The following is a 20,241-nucleotide window of genomic DNA, read 5'->3' as shown; positions in this document are numbered from 1 at the left end:
TGTTAAATGTTGCTGAAGAGCCATTAATAGACGATTTAATGGCAGGTTCCATTGTGACAGCTTACCCCATATAGCTTGGCATCAAATGTCAATTTGCTTATTGAACTGCATCTTTTTTTTTTCTTCAACCTTCATGGTGGAAATGCAACATCTTTTTTTTCTAGTCAAGTCTTTAAGGTATGTACAGAAATTGTCAATGTATATTAATAGGCACAGTGTCTATTTATTTATTTATTTTTTGCCAGCGGTCTCCAACCCTGCTCCCTTCTCTCTTCTGCTTCCTGCAGACTTCAATTCCAATCCTGCTCCAATACACCTGCTTGTAATTTTCAGGTAACCCTGAACACCTTGATTAGCTGGTTCTGGTGTGTTTGGTTAGGACTGGAGTTGAACTCTGTAGGACAGTAGCTCTCCTGGAGCAGGGTAGAGACCCCGACCTATGCCCTTTTGGATATTTAAACAATTTAAAGTGTATTTGAACTGATTTGCAAGTTAAAAAGCCAAGAGAAACATGTATTTGTACCACCAAAATAAACACTAGCTGGTCACGGATCCTGATTAGTGCTAATCTCTGGATTACTTCATGTTAATCTAGGTCAGTTAGTACTTTATGGTTATAACTCTGGGTTCAGTGTAGAAGTGTTTCTGTTCTTCATATTTTGACATGCTGTTTCATTTTAGGCCAATTTTACAGTTATGTATGATTCTCTTTCAGGAAAAAATCATGTGAATTTGTAAAACCTATGAATTAAATGTATGTGCTCTGTGTGATATATATGAACCAGTAGGGGGTTACCCACTTGAATATGACTACATTTGGAGGTTATCTCATCTCAGTAAACAGGTAATGGCAGAGCAACTCAATAGTTTCAGATGTAATGCATCTGAATGGCTGGCTGTCAGTGAAGTTCCTCCTACGTGCCTGTAATTCCAACAGCTTTTAAGACACTAATGCGGATAATGATTTGGCGGGGAGCCTTGGGTGGATTTGGAGGATGTTCCGTCACCAGTGGAGGATAGTTTGGGAGCTGTCCGCCATACATCTTTCTTTCTGGTATGCACTTGGAATATCTTGCAGTTTTAGTTGAAAGTGGTTTAACTGGTTTCCTGTTCTGAGAGTAGAGTGACGCAAAGTTGAACAAATGGGGGAACATGAAACTCAGGCGCTTGGAGGGAATCACTCCGAGATACACCACACGCTGGCCAAGAGCAGGAACCTCAGGTAAGAGCTTGAGTTAGAAACCTTGTGGTTTTAAATGCTGGTAGCAGTAGAAGTATATGTTTGAAGTGGATTTGTATATTTACTGTTTGGAAACGGATATGTATGGAAAACTGTATATTTTGTCATATGCATTTTATTGTTCCCCATTTGAGTTTGTAAATTGATATTGTTCAATAAAAAAAAAAATTAGTTTCTGAACACGCTCGATGATGCTTCACATACTAGACAAGGAGGAATGGCTACTTTGTCTGACCTTAAGCTGTTTAACAATTATTTTCATTTTTAAAATCGTGTTCAGTTCTTATAATTTAGTGAAATCTACAATTAAATAAAATGAAGTAGCCTACTCTAAATTACTAGATGATCGTTCTATGTTATTGTGATTATTCAAACGTGTATGTCACACTGTTTTCCTGATGCTGTACTTCATATGTACTGTGACCTGTCAGCATGCTCACGGTGAAAAGCTATTCAAGCTAAGGGCTGCTAAAAAGGGTTATTCAAAGCCAATTATCGTAATGACGCTAAGCCTCTCCCGGGACCGTTACCTTTGTGAGAGGTTACTAACCATAAGCATGTGTTACTGTGCATATTCTGCCTTTCATAAAAAAAAGGATATCTAAAACAATTTAAAACTTACATAAAAACAACGATGAATTTTGGTAATGATTGAATAAGTCCAGTTGCTTTTACCTCAGATCGGCCTATTTACTACCGGCCAATTATGTAATCAAATAGTTAATTACTCAACTGCAAATTCAGCAGTTTACAAAACATCTCATTTGCCCTCATTCTAGTTTAATGGGCATGTATGAGCTTGTCAGTGTTGTCAAGACAATAAGAGATTATAGAAAACATGTTTGGTTTCTGTCACACCCCTCTGATGACATTCCATTCGGCTTATATCTAGAAAAATGAATTTTTCAATAATATGTCAGTATGTAATTGAGAATAAACAGCAATAAAGGTGTTTCCTTGGTCCATACCTAATGGTTTTAGCATCATTTAGACTGTTATGTAATTATGAGTGTATTATTTTGGTTTCTTTACTTTGCATTACTATGCTCTTGTTGTGTTTCATATTAAGCCATTTAAAGTGTTTATGAGATGATGAACCAATGTGATCTAGTAAAGGGCAGAAGTTAAAAGTCCTGCCCAGGAAGTGTTGGTTAAGGCAGATCCCGGCACAGTGACAGCAAACAAAAACAGAAGCAATACAGTGCCCAGAGAAAACACCTCTAATTCGGTTATCTAACAGCAGGTTACTGCATTGGCTATTTATGGCATTTAATTGTACAAAACATTCATAAAAGTAACTCTGAAACATAAAGGCAACTATATATTTTCATGTACTGTTTGAATAAAAAAAGAAGTGCAATATCACAAAGACATGTTATTTGCAAAATTAAAAAATGGTATAAAAATAAATGATAGTGTTTTCATGGTATTTTTTTAAAAACCTCTGATATCAACAATATGACTAATTGTTTTCCTAACCCTGTTTTCTTAACCCTTCCTTTCTTAGCAGTCCTAACACATGCTTGTCTGACTAACCAATAAATGATTTGTCTTTCTAAAAATCCAATAGTGAAAACTCTTTGCTTTGCAGACATATTGTGCTCTAGTGTACAATGAGAAGGAGTCTCTAGCAGAGCGTATTTTCACGCCAAGCTCGACTAATAAGTGCACAAGAGGACATTTTCAAAATGGACTCCCACGGGTCTTCGCTGGACCACGCCCAGTCACAGCTGAGTGGTGTGGAGAAGGTGTCTTGCGGCTGGCATAAGCCCACTCATTCCAGGAGCAGCAGCACAGCATCCTCACGTCACTCACGGCTGGTTTGTACCATCTGCTTGACATAAACACACTCAAACTCTGGTTTCTTCAACTGATTTTTGGACACACCTAAATATATTCCTTACAAGTACATATGTGAAAAGCTAGCAGTAGGAGTTCTGCCCAGTTGCTCAACACCTAACAAGTGTCCAATCAGATGGTGTGAAAGCCAAACCAACAAGTTTATGTGTCTTAACAAGCTCAGCAGTTACGTTTCGTTCATAGGGATTACATGTGGCACATGTTTTAAATGGGAAACGCCCTGTTGTACGTCAACTGTGATTGCATTTTTCCCTCTGTTCCAAATAGAACATTAAAGACTGGGAAGTAATGGACGACTTTCCAGTAGATTTGAACCTCACTGGAGAAAACATGCAGGATGCGAATACTCCAGGAATCTGTGAAGGCTACTTGATGAAGAGGAGAAAGTGGCCTCTTAAAGGGTGGCATAAGGTATGAGAAAAAAATATGTTTCATGTAATCTTTTCCTTAATAGTTGTTGGGATAATTGTAGAACTGTGTAAAATTTAATGAACTTTAAAGTTATGCTTTCTTACAGAGATACTTTGTCGTGGATAAAGGGATCCTGCGATATTCAAAAAACCAACATGATGTAAGTATGCTACTTATCTTTTTCCTTACCAGAAACTGCAGATGTTGGATCTAGGCTTTTTTAACAGTCAGGGATTTACTTTTTCAACAGTTTTCCAAAGGGAAAATGCACGGTGCACTAGATGTCAGTCTTGCAGTTATGTCAGTGAACAAAAAAGCAAGGCACATAGATCTGGATGCTGGAGACATTCTGTATCACATGAAAGTAAGTTGTTGCATATTGCTGGCATTAACTGAATGAAATTTATTAATTTATGTTTTAAAGCTAATATGATCTTTAGTTCTATGGAAGCTTGTTTTTGCCACGGGATAAAAAATAAAAAAAGGTAATTGTGACTTTCACAGTTCTGACTTTTTTCCTCACAATTCTGAGTTCATATCTCACAATTAAGACTTTTTCAGTTTCCAAATTGCAAGATATAAACTCAATAAAAAAGTTAGAACTGTGAGATGTAAACTTAGAATTCTGAGGGAAAATGTCAGAACTGCAAGATATAGTATTAGAAATGTGAGGTAAACTCAGAATTGCAAGAATAGAAGTCATAGTTTATATTTTGCAATCCTGAATTTTACCTCATCATTTTTTTCTCATAATTGCAAGGGGAAATAAACTGAATTTTGAGATAAGTTGCAATTAACTTTTTTAAAATTTTGTATTCTTTGGGCTTCCATAAGTTATATCCTTAAACACTTATCCAGGATCTTCCAAACTGGGGTTCACGAACCCCTGAAAGTTTTTATAGGAAATGCAGGGGGTTCATGAGTTTATGAAAAGCTAAGAATTCATTAAATCCATCATTTAAAAATAAAAACAATCAAAATAAAACATTCTAAAAAAGTGTTTCATTTGTTTATCTGCATGTCATGTGACTACTTTTCCTTCATCCAACAAATGATGCTATTATTTAAAGGGGTCATATGATGCTTTTTTAAAGATCATCGAACACCGCAAGCACTCGTCGGAAATGTAATGCCCCTTACCATAATCGCGAGCTTCATCTTTCAGAATAAATGTAAAGACAGAGCCCGAAAGGGGAACAGAGTCGCGTGACAGACACAGTGATGAAGCTGGTATGTGTTTGCCGTACACAAGCCACGGTTAAGACAGCTGACTCCACTGTCATGTGACCCCCTCTCTCTCTCTCTCTCTCTCTCGCTCTCACTCTTTTGCGCTCTCTCTCTCTCGCTCTCGCTCTTGAAAGGAAAACTTGAAATCGCATCATATGACCCCTTTAATCAAATAAATAAATAAACAATTAAAAAAAAAAGTCAACTGAACTCATTTACTTTTCTAACTAGGCCAAGACTCCGGATTTATATTACATATGGGTCACCAAGCTGAGTGCCCACAGGATGCATAAGAAAAACGAGGCTGCACAAGTTCACAATGGCTTCCTCCAGGCCCTGTCCCAGAGCAGTAATTTATCTCACAAAAACAGTCCCATGCAGGAAATGGTGAGTAAAGTGGTTCCTACATTGACTTCCTGTAGCCCTCTAAATCACCAGGGATTAGGAGAATGTGTCCTCACAGTTTAAGAACAAGACGAATTAGTGATTAGACCTCAGTGTCCCAGATGGTGGTTTTATCTGTAAATGTACACTAATAGATGCTTCGGTGATTTAATTGTTTATTTGTCTGATGGAAGTTACAAATGAATGTCTTATGAACAATTCTAGGGCACGTCTTATGTGGGTGAACCTCTGCCATGTGTCAATCCTGCCGTTAATGGGAAAGTGTCAGCTTGGCTACAGACCCAAGAACCTGACATCTGTGCACAAGGTACAGCTGTGCTTCTAAATACTAGTGAAACTGTAATAAACGGATGCATAAGCACAGAATAAGATCCACCGCTTTGTGTTGTTTTCCAGAGCTTACCCGTTGTCAAATAGAGCTGAATGAGCTGCAACGGCTGGTCCAAAAGTTGCACTCTCTAGAGTCTGGCCAAATGATCAATAACGGAGATCTCCAGAGAATTATCAGCATGCAGGTTAGTAAAAGCAGCAGGCTGAAGACAGGCCTTTACTAAAATGACTTGCAAGTAAATGTTCCCACACGTGTTTGACCCATAGAATCTCCTTCTTGACAAGCCCAAGAAGAAGAGTGGAAAGATTTGGGGTCATTCTCACACTCTGTCTCGAGCTGAGGCTCTTGGAATGGTGAGGCTGCTCAGTTTACATTTTCTTCTACTTGATATTAGGATATCTTAGATAAAGCCTTGGAAGCAATTATAATCTTTGCCTACAGGGATTGCCCTGCCATTGGGATTATTTCATGTTTTCCACAAAGGTTTGGAAACCATAATGGAATTTATTCCATGTGCAGTGTCATCCCAAAGATCTCTGTGTATTTTTTATTTGATTTGATTTTTGCATACTGTAGTCAGGCATTTGTGTTGTGTTAATGTATAGTAAGCATGAGAGCTTCCCAAGCCCCCCCCCCAGTAATTTAGTCAACTCCTTTTTTACATGAAGCCGTTTCGTGGGATTACTAAATCGGTAAATCAGCACAAGAAACACTGATAGTAAGTTCCTTGTAACTTTCGACACATTATACCAAGTAGCAAATGCATTACACCAGATGGTGGTCCTATTGCATTTTTCATATTGTATAGTTCCACTCAAAAGTTTGGGGTTGGCAAGTCTCTTACCTATTGTTAAATATCATTGCAATTTAAAACAACTGGTTTATATTTTAATATATTTATAATAAATTTTTCAGGATTTTTTTTATAAACAGAAAGTTCAAAAGAACAGCATTTATTTGAAATATAAATGATTTGTAACACTATAAATGTCTTTACTCTCACTTTTGATCTATTGAATGTATCCTTGCTACATAAAATTAATTTATTTAAAAAAAAATCACTAAATGGTAGTCTATATAGTATTTTAGTACATGTACTATAGCTTCTGATTGTTACATGTTGCAGACATTAAATTATAATATCTCCTCCTACTTGTTTTCTACCCACTTATTTAATGCAGCTATCATCAAGCCACCTGACCAGTTCTGCCCACCTGGGAACCTCTGTCCCTTCAATCCCCGATTATGTCTCCACCCAGGCAACCCCACCAGCCTCCACCTCATCAGAAAGCAAGAAACTCCACCAAGACATCTGCTCCATGTCCTTGAAAGGTATGAAAGGATAACATCTTAATGATTTTATAGTTGAAATTGAAACCCAGTTTATGCTTATTGCTGTAATAGTTATATAATGTTGAAGGTCAACACTGTGTCTTTTTCCTTATAGTCCATGCATCTTTGCGTACTGCACATGAGGCTCTTGCTCAGGAGCGCCAAAGGCTGCAGGACACCTGGTCCAGCAGGGAGCTTCACCAGACCACCTCTGCCCAGATCAACAACCTCTGCAGCCTGGCTGAGGTGACAAGGACTTATATTACTTATCGAAAAGCACAAAGTGCAGCAGTATTGCCTTGACATTTTCTGCTTGCATGCAAAGAATAGATTTACTATAGCTTATCTTGTTATTAAAGATGCTGTAAGCTCTATACCATAAAACAAACACCCCTGCTAGTAAATGCTTTAATACAGTGGTTCTCAATCAGGGGCTTCAACAGATTTCTAAAAAAGTTCAAGATGATTTGAAATGATTTAAAACAAGACAAAACAAGCATTAAAATATGCTAAATAAATAACTGAACATTTCTGATTATTTAATAATTCTTAAGGAGTAGTTCATCCCAAAATGAATATTCTGTGATCTTTTACTCAACCTTAAGTTTTTCCAAACCTGTTTGAATTTCTTTTTTCTGTTGAACACAAAAGAAGGTATTTTGAAGAATGTTGGTAATCAAACAGTCACTGGTCCCCATTGACGAGTACTTTTTCCATACCATGGAAATCAGTGGGGACCAACAACTGTTTACCCACATTCTTCAAAATGTTTTCTTTTGTGTTTATCAGAAAAAATAAACTTGTACAGATTTGGAACAGTTTGAGGCTGATTTTTATTTTTGGGTGAATTATCAAACAACCGGTGAAGTTATGGGGTCTTTGAATATTGTTGTGGACAGTGAGGGGCCTAGGAGTCACTAAGGTTGAGAACCACTGGTTTAATAGTTTATTTTCAGTGCATTACATGTTATGTTTTACTGCATAGATGTGTGTGTGTGTGTGTGTGTGTGTGTGTGTGTATATGTGTATCTTCAGTTAGATGTTAAGTCCCGTCACACCAAAATCCACAAACTCTCAGTGTCCTCCGACTCCTCAGAAGAGTCCTTCCGTACTGTGCTACAAAGGAAGGTGTGTCTCTTTCTACCCAGAATCTACTCATCCTGTTCCCATTTTCGTCTCTTACTTTCCCTCCTCCACCCTCTGCTTTTTTATTCTGTTTACAGGTTGATGGGTTTCACCTACTTCATATGCCGACGGGCTCTTTTGTCCTCTCATAGTTTTATTGTCATAGCAGTATGATGCAATCAAGCTTACAGTTTCTGACTACCTACATGTCTGTCTCTGTTTCACTCAGTCTGGCTCAGGCCGTAGTTTGTCTTTCCATGCACCCTCGGTGGCTGACTCAGGGGCAGAGTATTTTGACGCATGTGATGAGCTTATGTGTGCGAGCTCTTCAGAGATGTCTGATGAATCCGGTCTGAGTGATGGATCCAGTAATTCAGAGCCTGATGAGGCTCATGGTTAGTAAAATTTAAATTCTCTGTAGGCACATTTGTGTGTGGTGTTTAGGTGTCCATTTTTATTACCATTCAAAAGTTTGGGTTCAGTTGGAGAAATTCATACTTTTATTCAGCAAAGATGCAATAAATTGATCAAAAGTGACAGTAAAGACATTGGTAATGTTACAAAACATTTCTATTCCATTTGAACTTAGAATGCTAAAAAAATGTATAATTTCCACAACAATATTAAGCAGCACAACTGTTTTCAGCATTAATAATAAGAATTGTTTCTTGAGCACCAAATAAGCATATCAGAATTGTTTTTAAAGGATCATGTGACACTGAATACTGGAGTAATGGCTGCTGAAAATTCAGATTTGCCATCACAGGAATAAATTACATTTAAAAAATATATATTTTTTTATAATAATAGTTCACTGTATTTGTCTGTGCTGTATTCTTGATCAAAATAATGCAGCTTAAAAAACTCTATCGACCCCAATTTTTTGAACTGTAGTGTACTTTTATTCATGTAAATCTATTACATTGTGTTACAACATTATCTTTTTCTTATGAACTCTACAGCAATGGCTTCACGCAAGTACAGGGCCAGCCTTTCAAAAGCACCAGCAAAACTGAACAGCATAAAGAACACTGGACGTCGTACTACTCTGCCTGCAGTCTGCCCTGACAACAGCCACGTCGGATTGATGACTATCCTCTACAACAACATAGGGAAGGATCTGTCCCGTGTCTCCATGCCAGCAGCTCTGAATGAGCCTGTGTGCCTGCTGCAGAGACTCTGTGAGGAGCTGGAATACTCTGACCTACTGGACACTGCCAATCATACCGATGACCCCTACCAGAGGATGGTAATAATTACAGAAACTTCAGCAAAACTGTATATGTCCAAATTATCACAAAAGGAGTGATTCATTTAGAAGTGATATAAAAAACTATTACTATATTTGCATATTGTAATGTTTTTGAAAGAAGGCTGCTTTTAATTGATCCAACAAAAAACTGTAATATTGTGAAATATTCTTGCAATTTAAAATTGTTTTCTATTTTAATCTATTTTCCATTGTAATTTAATCCTGTGATGGAAAAGCTATTTTTTTTCAGCAGCCATTAATCCAGTCTTCAGTGGCACATGATCCTTCAGAAATCATTCTAATAAGCTGATTTGGTGCTCAAATAACAAGAAGATCGTATTATAACTATGTTGAAGACAGTTGTTCTATGATGAATAGAATGTTCAAAAAACAGTTTTTACTGTCACTCTCTATCAATTGAATGCATCTGTTTTGAATATAAGTATTAATTTCTTAAAAAAATATATTCCTTCTGACCCCAAATGTTTGAACAGTAGTGTACTTCTTTATATTTAGAAAATTCTGTTTTGTCCTTGTAAAGGTTTATATCGCTGCTTTTGCCATATCTGGCTATGCCACGGCTCAGTATCGCAACCGTTACAAACCTTTTAATCCAGTTCTGGGAGAGACATTTGAGTGTATCAGAGAGGACAGAGGCTTCCGCTACATTAGTGAACAGGTAATTAATAATCACATCTAATTATACGTCAGATAAGTTGCTATCAAGCAGTTGTTTATTCTGTGGTTTTGTTTGCCCTCAGGTTTCCCATCATCCACCAATATCTGCGTGTCATGCAGAATCAAACAATTTCAACTTCTGGCAGGGTATGTTTTAAGGCCTGTGTGATGATGTCTTAATGTACTGTATGTTTGAATTTGAATCTCATTCCTTTTTTAATTCTACATGCTGAGAGCAGACCAGAGATGGAAGAACAAGTTTTGGGGCAAATCTTTGGAGATTATGCCAACGGGGATGGTGAATGTGACTCTAAAAAAGCAAGTATCTGCTTTGGTGTCAGTGGAGTGGAATCTTAATTCTGAAGTGTTAAAGGAGAATTCTGATCTTTGATTTACTGTACTTGTAGTTACGGGGACCATTATGAATGGAACAAAGTGGTGACGTGCATCCACAATGTTCTCAGTCAGCAGCGATACCTAGAGCACTATGGCGAAGTCATTATTCGCAACCTGAAAAGTTCGGTCTGCACCTGTAAGATCACATTTGTCAAGGTGTGTTCGGTTTTGATTGCACATTTTGTAGTCATTTGATTCATTCGAGTACATATAGATGAAGTCTTTGTACAAATGCAGAAAATGTTTTTTTTCCCCTCTCAGTCACGTTACTGGGGTTCAGATGGTTCCAAAAACGAAGTGCAGGGTCAAGTTCTAGACGAGACTGATAATATCGTCCATCGTTTTGGTGGATTTTGGCATGAGGGCATCTTCTGTGACACCCTTCCCAATCTACAGTGCATCTGGAAGCCAAGTGAGTAGTCATCTTTCATTCATTTTATTGAATACTGTTTTATTTTATTATTGTACCATTTTATTGACGTCAATGAACAGCCCACTGCTGCAAACTGACGTTTGCAAACCAAATTACTTTTAACATGTGATGTGTTTCTGTGTGAAACAGAACATTAAATAAAATTTTATTTTATCAATTGGGAATTATCCAGACCGAATGCTTTTGCTTAGAAAATACTAAATACATATTTGAATAATGGTCAGCATTATGTAATAACTCACGCTGCCATGGACTCTCTTCACATTTTGAGGGTTCTCAACAGCAGAAGTCATCATAGTTGGTAAACTTCGATAGTGGTGAACAGGAACTACAAGAAATGTTGCATACTTTTTGCATCCCCTTTTGCCCCAGTGAAAAAAAATCAAAAACAAAATTACTTTTAGTATAGGGAGCAATTCTCACTATTAACCAGTAGCTTATTAGCATGCATATTGTTAACACAATGACTGTTTATTAGTACTTATAAAGCACATATTCTGCATGACCATATTCTACATCCCTAATCATACCCAATACCTAAACTTAACAACTACCTTACTAACTACTAATAAGCAGCAAATTAGGAGTTTATTGAGGCAAAAGTCGTAGTTAATGGTTTGTTAATAGCGAGAATTGGACCTTAAAATAAAGTGTGACCAACAAAAGAAAACAAAACATAATTTCTATAACTTTCCAAATATGGAAACAAAAAGAGAGATTACGTTGATCAAAACAGCCGTTTTATGGAACTCCCTCAGCTGTTTTATTAGAAACAGTCACGCAGTAGCATTTACCAGTTTTCTGTAAATTAATGCCAAGTTATAAAACACAAAGTATAGTGTTATAAATGTACATTATATTTTTAAAACTGAAAATATAAAAAACTAGATTTACAGTGTTAATATCTGGAAAAACGCCATCACTGTGAAATAGGTTCATTGTTCACAAGAAGACCAGGAATGTATTGGGTCAATTCTGAATGGGATCATTTCTGATTTTGTGACTGGTCTGTCTGAGAAAACAAATAAATGAAAGATGTATCTTTGTATTGGCAGATGTTGTCAGAATGTCTGTGCTTCCTTACAGATCCACAGCCCAAGAACTACATGACTTACTATGGCTTCTCTAGCTTTGCAATGGAGATGAATGAGCTGACCCCTGACCTTAAGCCCCTGCTGCCCCCTACAGATACACGCTTGCGGCCTGACCAAAGGTGAGACCTTCCTAATAGACAATGATAAATAGACAGACGTTTGAGCCAGAATGATTTAAGAGTGCTACATAAATGGATTCTGTTTCGATTCTGTTCAAAATATAGCAAGTCCATGAAATGCTTTTTTTAGATCGTCTGTTTTAAGTTTGCTCTGTGTTGGTGTTGTTAGGCTTCTTGAGGAGGGGAAAATAGAGGAGACTGATAAAAAGAAGGATGAAGTGGAGGAAAAGCAAAGAGAAAGGAGGAAAATTCTGGCCAAGAGAGGAGAGGAGCATATCCCTCGCTTCTTCAGGTGAGTCGACATCAACCCTACAATTGATTTATTCATATGAATTACAGCTGGAATGTTAAAATATTCCCATGATCTTACAGGAAAACTTTGGATGCTGCTGGAAAGGAAGTTTGGCTTTACAATGGAACGTATTGGAAGATCAGGGATAATGCTGGTTTTGTCAATGTTAAAAACCTGGAATTATGGTGAAGAAGGCAGATTGCTGCAACACTGTGGACACTTAATGCCTGTGATAAATTCAGTTTGCACACAGTTTTTGAAAGACTACACAAACTTGGAGCTTTTGGGAGCAACGATGAATTGCCAAGGGTTTTTTAACTAAACCGAATCCACTGAGCAAGGATGATGCTTTTACCAAACAACAAGAGGAGGGATACATTTTGAAGATTTCTATTTAATTTATGGTTGAGGACACCAAAACTTGGTGGACAGTTTGACCTTGTCTTCCACTTTGGATAAAATATAAGCCAAAAGGTAAATGAGAATGTATGCGAGTTCTGGAGATGTTTAGTTTGAACAATTACACACAATTTGTTAAATTACTTTTCACTTGATGTAATTACTTATGTGCCAGTGGAAACAACAGGAGTCTGGATAAAGAAAATTGATTATTTGATAATATGTAATATTCATTAACAAACGTTTTCTTCCGTTAACTCGCCAGTTTATAAAAGGACCATTATTTCTCTTGCAAAGCTATGTCTCAACCTGAGCAGGATTGAGCAGTAAATGGATTAATTCTAATTTGGGCCCTTATTGACTTTTTGCTGAAGGTGGTTTCTGAAACGTGTCCACAGCACTCTTATATTGCACGTCTTATTTTTTTTTTTTAAATGAACTAAATGTCATATTTTGATTTTAGACAATGATATTGTATTTATTGGGATTTAAGTATGAATTAAGCTCACAGTTTCAACCCAAACGACCATTTTGTGTAGGCCTGGATGAAAAAAATCATAGTGTACAAATGTACAACTTTCAAGTCATCACTTGTATAGTTATTTAAAACAGCAATAAAATGTACAATATTAAAGAATAGAAAAAAATGAATTTGTATAGTTCAGTCTTTATTACATTTAGAATTAATCAAAAACACCATTTAATATTATATACAGTATTTTGACAGCTGTATCTGAGGCTCAGTTTGCTTGGCTGAGGAAACTTACTACAGAAGCACCAGACAAGGATGGTGCCAGAGAGAATAACCTAAATAGGTTCCTGCTATTGACACTCTAAGATATGAGGAGCATAATGTCCACCAGGGGTCAGCCAAAACATGGATTGACTGCTAATATGACAACAACAGACAATTTGTTCATTATTTTCAGTTCACATCAACAGTAACAAACTTTTCAGTGCATTTCAGTGTATAAAAAGAAACCAAACATAAACATTAATTATGCATCTATTAAATTGACATAGAAACACTTTAATTGCACTTTAAAATACAAATTTGTTCTTTAATGTTGATTGTCAGTGAAATTTTTGCTGCTATATCTTGCAGCCATTTGCTTTTTGTTTATCGTTGTCAAATTCTTAATAACTAACCTTAATAAGCCCATAAGCAAAATAATGAATTACATTTGTAAAATATTACAAATTTCCCAGCATCTAAATTGCATGGTATATGCTAAATAACTAAGCATGATATCTGGCAATGGCTTCCAGTAATGGCATTTTAAAATAATGTAGTCTTAACCATATTACTCTTGTTTCATTTGCTTTTGCATCAAAATACATGTATGAAAAATAAACAGAGGCAGTTAGAGTAAGTTTGCTGACTTAAAAAAAAAAAGTGTGATCACAGAGTCACCACATTCTGTCAAGCTTTATTATGTCTGTCTATTAAAGGATGGAATTCCAGCTGGTGCATACAGCCATGGTCTGTTAGACATCATGGCTATTTTATTTCCAGCATGTGTTGTCTGAGTGGCCTGGGCTTTAATGTGCTTATTGATTGTGCTCCCTGTAGGGGTGCATTTAAGATTGACTGGACACAGAAATGTTGCACTCTAATAAAGGCTCACATTCAAATGTGCAATGTATTAAATCTGTATTGTGCTAAATTGTTATACAGCACTCAAGTGCATGCAACATTACTCTGTTTAAATATAAATCTTCTGCTTAATATGTACATTTCTGATGTTATTTCCAATGAGATCATCCATCAAATAACAACTATGTCAGAGCAACCGATCTGAAGATGTTATATCAGCACATGCTTACAGGTCCACAGCATCACATCTTAAGCAAGTCGATTTCATGTCATTTAGAGACCGATTAAAGGATTTGTGCGCAACACTCTGGGTGTTTTTGAAGTTATTAATACAGTTTCAGTCTTTCTACTTCAAAATTTCATGTTTAGTTCAATCTGCTACTTTCATTGTAATTATTTGTGAAATTTACTAGCAATTTTTCTGAGTGAAAATTGAAATGTACAATAGCATTAGATGAGAAACAGACTTTTCTTTTGGTGTGAGAGAGCAAGCAATGTCCGAATCAGATGATGTCAGACTTAAATTTCACGTCTCATCTCATCCAAAGCTATCACAAAGCTTTAGATGACTTGACATGCAGCACATGAGCTGTATGAACTATTTTTATAGTGATTTTGAAGCTTGAAAGCACCTTGTTGTAATTTCCTAAAACTGTCTTCTCTGTGAAAGTCAAACAGGTTTGAAATGACATGAGGGAGAGTAAATGACGGACTTTTCATTATTGGGTGAACTATACCTCCAAGTCCACATTTTTCAAGATAGATGTGAATGTGATGACAAGGATTTGATTGTTTATTTGAGGGTGCTTGAGGTGCGTGGGTTTTGTGAGGTGTTTTCATGTCTGTGGCTGACGAGGGGGACAAAGACAGTTCCTTTGGGGGAGTGTCAGCAGGTGTGCTGTGAAATCTTCAGCTGCTAAAATCACACAGGTCTGTCTGTCTGTGTGTCTCCAGGCCAGTGTCTCAGCGCAGTCACATCGTCTTCGTCTTTTGTGTGACAGTGACCTTCAGAACAACTCCACATGACCCCCAAACATCTAACACGGAACACAAAGCACAGAGGGGCCACCTAACACCTGGCACTGTAGCTACTATCACAGAGAGCTCGATCCCTGCATCTCGGGTCATGCAGACAGACGGTGGGTGGAAGGCAGCAGGAGCACAGTCTGAGTGCTGGTCTTCAGTGGGTGTAGAAGCCGTAGTAGCCCACGTCACTGCAATTGTCCTTTTCGCAAGCCTCTACGCTGCGGTTGGGAGGGGAATTTTCCGTGCTGGACGTGTAAGGCGACACGCGCCTCTTCTTGCTCTCTCCTCCCTCGAACAAACCTGAGTCAGCTGAGTCCACCGATTTAACTGAGGGGGCTTCGATCCAGGCGTCCTCCCCGGACTCTTTGGACTTGTCTTGGTGCAGCGGCTGGCGCTGGGGATCCAGGAGTGACGGGGAGGAATGGAAGCGCGAGTTCACCGCTGAGGGAGACGAAGACGCGGCTGGGGACGAGATGGTTCGGAACCAGCCGAGACTAGACACGGGTTTACTGTGGTGTGGGTGATTAAGGTACTGCGTTGAGGGCCGTCCTGAGCTCCACACTCCTGCGTTGGTGCCAGAAACCGGCCCGGAAGCGAAGGGGCTTTCAGAGTAGTAGCCCAGAGGGTGGTGTGGGGACGTCTGAATCGGAAACGGCTTGTAGAGGTTGTTGGAAGTGTATTCGCTCTCGTATGTGTTGAAGTCGAGGCGGTTCGGCGGCACCCCCTGCTGGCTGGGCAGGTAAAAGCGGCTGTGGGGGCTGGCGGCAGGGTCTTTGGGGCACTGCTGGGTCATGCTGACCGGCTCGCGGCTGTAGAAACGACTCTGAGGCAGGGGGCTCATGTATTGATCAGACAGGTATGGCTGGTGAGGGTAACAACTGCCTGGTAGGAACTGCTGGCTCTCATTTGGGGAAGGCGTAAGGCGGTCTGAGTCAGGAGGTGCATAGAGCCTACATGAGGAAATAAAAGGGGTCAGAGGTCATCTTCAACTGAAAAAAACCCCTTCTGAAATGTTAATATGTTACAGTTTTTCTCAATCGATTTGACACTTTTCTCCAATGTAATGTAATTGTTCTCAAAACAATTTTTTTCTAGTAATGCGTTTATTAAAAGTAAATATTTACATCAAATCTATATGTTTGTTCTCTAATGATTATAAAACATAGTCTGCTGTAGATGCACAAATACACTAATGAAAATACAAGTTTATTGCAATTCTTCAACAGGGAGTTTTGTTTTATATATATTGTGTATATCTAACCAAAATAAAAAATGTTTATCCAACTCCAAACACCCATGTGAAAAACTAATTGCCCCTTTAAAATCTGTTTGTGCCACCTAGAAGCAAGAACTGCAAACTCTTCTGATAACTAGAGAGCAGTCTTTTACAGCACTGTGGTGTATATATATGTATATATATATATATATATAAATTCTCTTGCTCCATTCAAAATAAACTTGATTGTCCACCTGAATGTTCTCAAACATCAATTCTGAAAAATGTTTGGATGTTTACTTGTAAAGAGCAGAAGTTGTCCTAGGAGGACTACAAATATGCACTAAAATAAAAAATCATAGCAAAAATATTTACATAGAAATATAGACTTCTCCACTTGCACCTCTTTCTTTACCCCTCCTCCATTATTTATTAATTAATTTATTTGTTTGTTTGTTGGCATATTCTTTCCCTCTTTTCCCCTTAATAGTCAAAGCAATTATGATAAATGTGTAAACAATTAGAAAAACTGTGTTTCCTGTGTGTTATTAAGTGAGCAGTTATTAGTTTGGGGCCAACTGAAAATATACCATGTGCATTTGATGATATGATAAATTACAGAGTTTTGTTTGTTGTGTTTGGACAAATGGTACATAAATCTTTGTGATTTGTGTAAACCTTTATTCAGATATTTTAAAGTATTGGTTGGTTTTACTAACTATTATGAAAACATTTGAGCATTTTGTTCACAGTGTTTTGAGAAAATTATTTGCATGATTTGTAATTTGTATGAAATAAATGAAAACGTACAATCTGGTCAGGACAGTTACAAAGTGTTCAGCTCACTGTGTTAACTGTTTTGAGAACAGTGACCTGAGTTTGGAGAAATGTGTCGAATCGATTGAGTAAAACGGTAATATTATGTTAATAATGTTGCACCATTAATTAAACTAAGAATGAAGTTCCTGAATTTTAATTGAATTCGAATTTAGGTAGCAAACAAGATGCAGAATTGAATGTTGGCTTGACTAAGTCTTTTTTTGTAAAAAAAAATAAAATAAAAAAAAAAGAATGAAAAAGTCTTGAAGGTTTATAGGCTTGTAGATAAATAGATGATAGATAGAAATAGTCAGATGATAGATAGATAGATAGAAATGGTCAGATTACATAGATAGATAGATAGATAGATAGATAGATAGATAGATAGATAGATAGTAATGTAAATGACAAGATGCAAAGATGTAAATGACAAGTAGTGCTCCACAGAGACCAATTTTCTGTATTTAATTTACTTCAGGTTTACTTACGTGTCATAATTGTCCCGGAAACCTTTAGCAAAGGGGTTATGATCTATTTTCAGCTGAGTGATCTGTGAAAGAAATGGCAGAGGGAAGAGGTTGGAGAAAGGGCAGAGAGAGAGAGAGAGGGTAAGAGTAAAGTCACATGGGTACAGGAAGCATAGTCAGGGAGACTGATAGATCACTGCCATTACGAAATAATTCATGAATTACACCCATACTCTTTGCTACAGTCAGACTTAACATCTTCTGCACATACACAACACTTTACAGACATCACAGACTCAAAGTGCAGACATAACACAACTCTCTCCTCTGGGTCATCCCACACTGTGACGACATGTATCTTTGTTTGCTGTAAGCAGTGGTTATGTGGCAGTTGCAATCTGATTAATAAGAAAATAACCCACAGCATGATGCATTCAGATGACGTGACTTACATCTGCATTCTGGTAGGCAGTGACGGCAATGAACTGAGTCTCAGGGAAGACAAACGTCTGAGTTTTCGAGGTCAGAAAGGGGTCCTCCGTTCCATCCTCTTTCACCTCCACGATGTGAAGACGTGGTTGGTATTTATGGAGCGACTGCAGCACTATCATCTGTATTCCAAGCAATGCAATTGTTAGAGAAATAGTGCAGATATGCTATGGTGTTATATATTCTACCTAACTGATAACCATAATCTCTGTTTGACTACAACCAATGATGACAGAGATGACTTAGGTTTGGGTGTGTTGCAGTAAGTCGGCTTTAATGTAGGAGTTTATTATTATATTAAATTACCTGTCCTACATTGTTAGAGCTGCCTTTGTTATTGGTAAGTTTCAGTTTGCCAAAGGAAACTTCCTGTCTCATCCAATGATTCCCAGTGTTGGGAGAGTCTGGGTGCATATACATTCTGTTTCCTGTAAAAAAAAAAAAATATATATATATATAAAAAATTATAAATGAAGCACTTAAGCATAAATATATAGGTACTGAATGCAGTTTAAATATTCATGTCTTTACACCATATTTTACTGTCAACGACACAGTATTTTATTGATATACACCATTTAAAATACCATTTAGGTTTGGGGTCAGTATGATATTTTAATGTTTTTGAAAGAAGTCTCTTATGCTCACCAAGGATGCATTTAAAAAAAAAAATACAGTAAGTAATATTGTGAAATATCGTTACATTTTAAAATATTTAAATTGTTGTTGTTTCTTTTTTGTTATTATTTATTTTCTATTCTAATATATTTTGAAATGTAATTTATTCCTGAAACTCCAGTATTCATTGTCACATGATCCTTCAGAAATCATTCTATGCTCAGGAAACATTTCTTATTATTCAAAGTCGTAAACAGCTGTGCTGCTTAATATTTTTGAGTGTACTATAACAATTTTTTTTAGGGTTCCTTGATGAATAAAACATTCAAAAGAACAGCATTTATTTGAAACAAAAACGTGTTGTATCAATCTTTACTGTCACTTTTGATAAATTTAATGCATCCTTGATTAATTAAAATATATATTTAAAAAACATTTACTGATCCCAAATGTTAAGGGTAGTGTATTTTATTTATTATTTAATTATTGTTTAATATTAGCTTATTTTTCATACAAAAATATTTGTATATTTTATAAATTGTTATTATATTATATAATTATTATAATTATAGAAGTGCCATATTTAGGTAAGGAAAGGTCAGGAGTTTAGGTAGAAAAAAACTAGGTTGAAACAGGCAGAAGTATGAGTATTTAAATGTTTGCACTTTGTAAATTGATTGGTATAAGCCAATTAAGAGTGCAATGTCAAATGTTGACTACCATGCAGTCTCCCTTGAACAGCAGTTGCAGTGCAGAGCTGTTGTGGTGGGCCACATGCTTAAGTTCCTCTGATTGTGGCATACAGTGGTATCAGAAACACTCATGCATTTCTAGCCACAAAAAGACAGAGCTATTGGTATGTGAAGTTTTCTGCACTGCTCAGAAAAGACTCACACTGTGAAAACCACAATGCAGATAAAGACATTTATCTTGTTTGTAGGGTTTAAAAGTAGATAGTGGGCAGAAAAAGGACTGTTGGGTACCTGGAATGTTGCCTTCTGCCTTGCCGCACTGGACCCATTTGCCTCCTTGGTACCTCCAGTGATGCTGGTCTGCAAGAACCACATCCACGTATATGTTATAATGAGCCGAGGGGTCCAATGAGCTGATGTTAAAGCTGAGGAAAGGAAACATCCTCCTGTTGACAGACAGATCAGAAAACACAAGATAAGATCACATTATTAGGGGTGCAATGATAGTAAAATTTTGGTCAGTAGAGATAAGCTGACAAACAAATATTTTTGTTATAAATATATACTTTTTTAGATTTTGTCTAAAACAAATAAATACATTAATATAAATATAGATTAAAACATAATATAAAATAACTATAATAAATACTATTTGTCAATGTCAAATTGATGTTATATATATATATATATATATATATATATATATATATATACAGTGGGCAC

The 20,241-nt window shown here is 36.9% G+C and overlaps 2 protein-coding genes across 8 annotated transcripts in view; one reads left to right on the top strand and one right to left on the bottom strand.

Moving 5' to 3' along the window:
* The first annotated feature begins 785 nt into the window (after positions 1–785).
* LOC107675013 (oxysterol-binding protein-related protein 6) lies at positions 786–13,205 on the top strand. 6 transcript variants are annotated; one of them, XM_016469195.1, is made up of 25 exons: positions 786–844; positions 938–1,054; positions 1,123–1,222; positions 2,832–3,060; positions 3,368–3,511; positions 3,618–3,671; positions 3,762–3,875; positions 4,970–5,125; positions 5,348–5,450; positions 5,540–5,658; positions 5,741–5,827; positions 6,143–6,166; positions 6,656–6,806; positions 6,922–7,052; positions 7,842–7,934; positions 8,161–8,326; positions 8,894–9,180; positions 9,725–9,862; positions 9,945–10,008; positions 10,101–10,179; positions 10,269–10,413; positions 10,519–10,669; positions 11,777–11,903; positions 12,073–12,195; positions 12,276–13,205. In XM_016469195.1, the coding sequence occupies exons 4-25, from the start codon at positions 2,929–2,931 to the stop codon at positions 12,382–12,384; spliced, it is 2,697 nt and encodes an 898-aa protein (XP_016324681.1). In that variant the 5' UTR covers positions 786–844; positions 938–1,054; positions 1,123–1,222; positions 2,832–2,928; the 3' UTR covers positions 12,385–13,205. The 6 variants fall into 6 exon arrangements, with proteins under 6 accessions (XP_016324681.1, XP_016324682.1, XP_016324679.1 ...); XM_016469196.1 differs by having other exon boundaries at positions 938–1,222; positions 5,759–5,827; XM_016469193.1 differs by having other exon boundaries at positions 938–1,222.
* Positions 13,206–14,575: 1,370 nt separating this feature from the next.
* tbx21 (T-box transcription factor 21) overlaps positions 14,576–20,241 on the bottom strand; it is a 17,095-nt gene continuing 11,429 nt past the window's right edge. The window contains exons 2-6 of one of the 2 annotated variants that reach the window (XM_016469199.1): positions 19,810–19,964; positions 18,515–18,636; positions 18,172–18,330; positions 17,741–17,802; positions 14,576–16,167 (exon numbers count right to left, since the gene is read on the bottom strand). In XM_016469199.1, coding sequence (XP_016324685.1) covers positions 15,372–16,167; positions 17,741–17,802; positions 18,172–18,330; positions 18,515–18,636; positions 19,810–19,964 — 1,294 coding nt within the window. In that variant the 3' untranslated portion in view covers positions 14,576–15,371. The remainder of the gene's footprint in view (positions 16,168–17,740; positions 17,803–18,171; positions 18,331–18,514; positions 18,637–19,809; positions 19,965–20,241) is intronic. The other variant, XM_016469200.1, reaches the window with a different exon arrangement.

Source organism: Sinocyclocheilus anshuiensis, unplaced genomic scaffold (assembly GCF_001515605.1).
Source record: "Sinocyclocheilus anshuiensis isolate Anshui unplaced genomic scaffold, SAMN03320099.WGS_v1.1 scaffold1572, whole genome shotgun sequence".
Lineage (NCBI taxonomy): Eukaryota > Metazoa > Chordata > Actinopteri > Cypriniformes > Cyprinidae > Sinocyclocheilus > Sinocyclocheilus anshuiensis.
Note: the sequence above shows the minus strand (reverse complement) of the source record. Positions and strands in the feature narration are given on the sequence as shown.

Coding starts and splice junctions, on each gene's coding strand:
- LOC107675013 (XM_016469195.1), top strand. CDS start 2,929: ATGGACTCCCACGGGTCTTCGCTGGACCACGCCCAGTCACAGCTGAGT. Junction 3,061..3,367: donor CCTCACGTCACTCACGGCTG/GTTTGTACCATC, acceptor TGTTCCAAATAG/AACATTAAAGACTGGGAAGT. Junction 12,196..12,275: donor CATATCCCTCGCTTCTTCAG/GTGAGTCGACAT, acceptor ATGATCTTACAG/GAAAACTTTGGATGCTGCTG.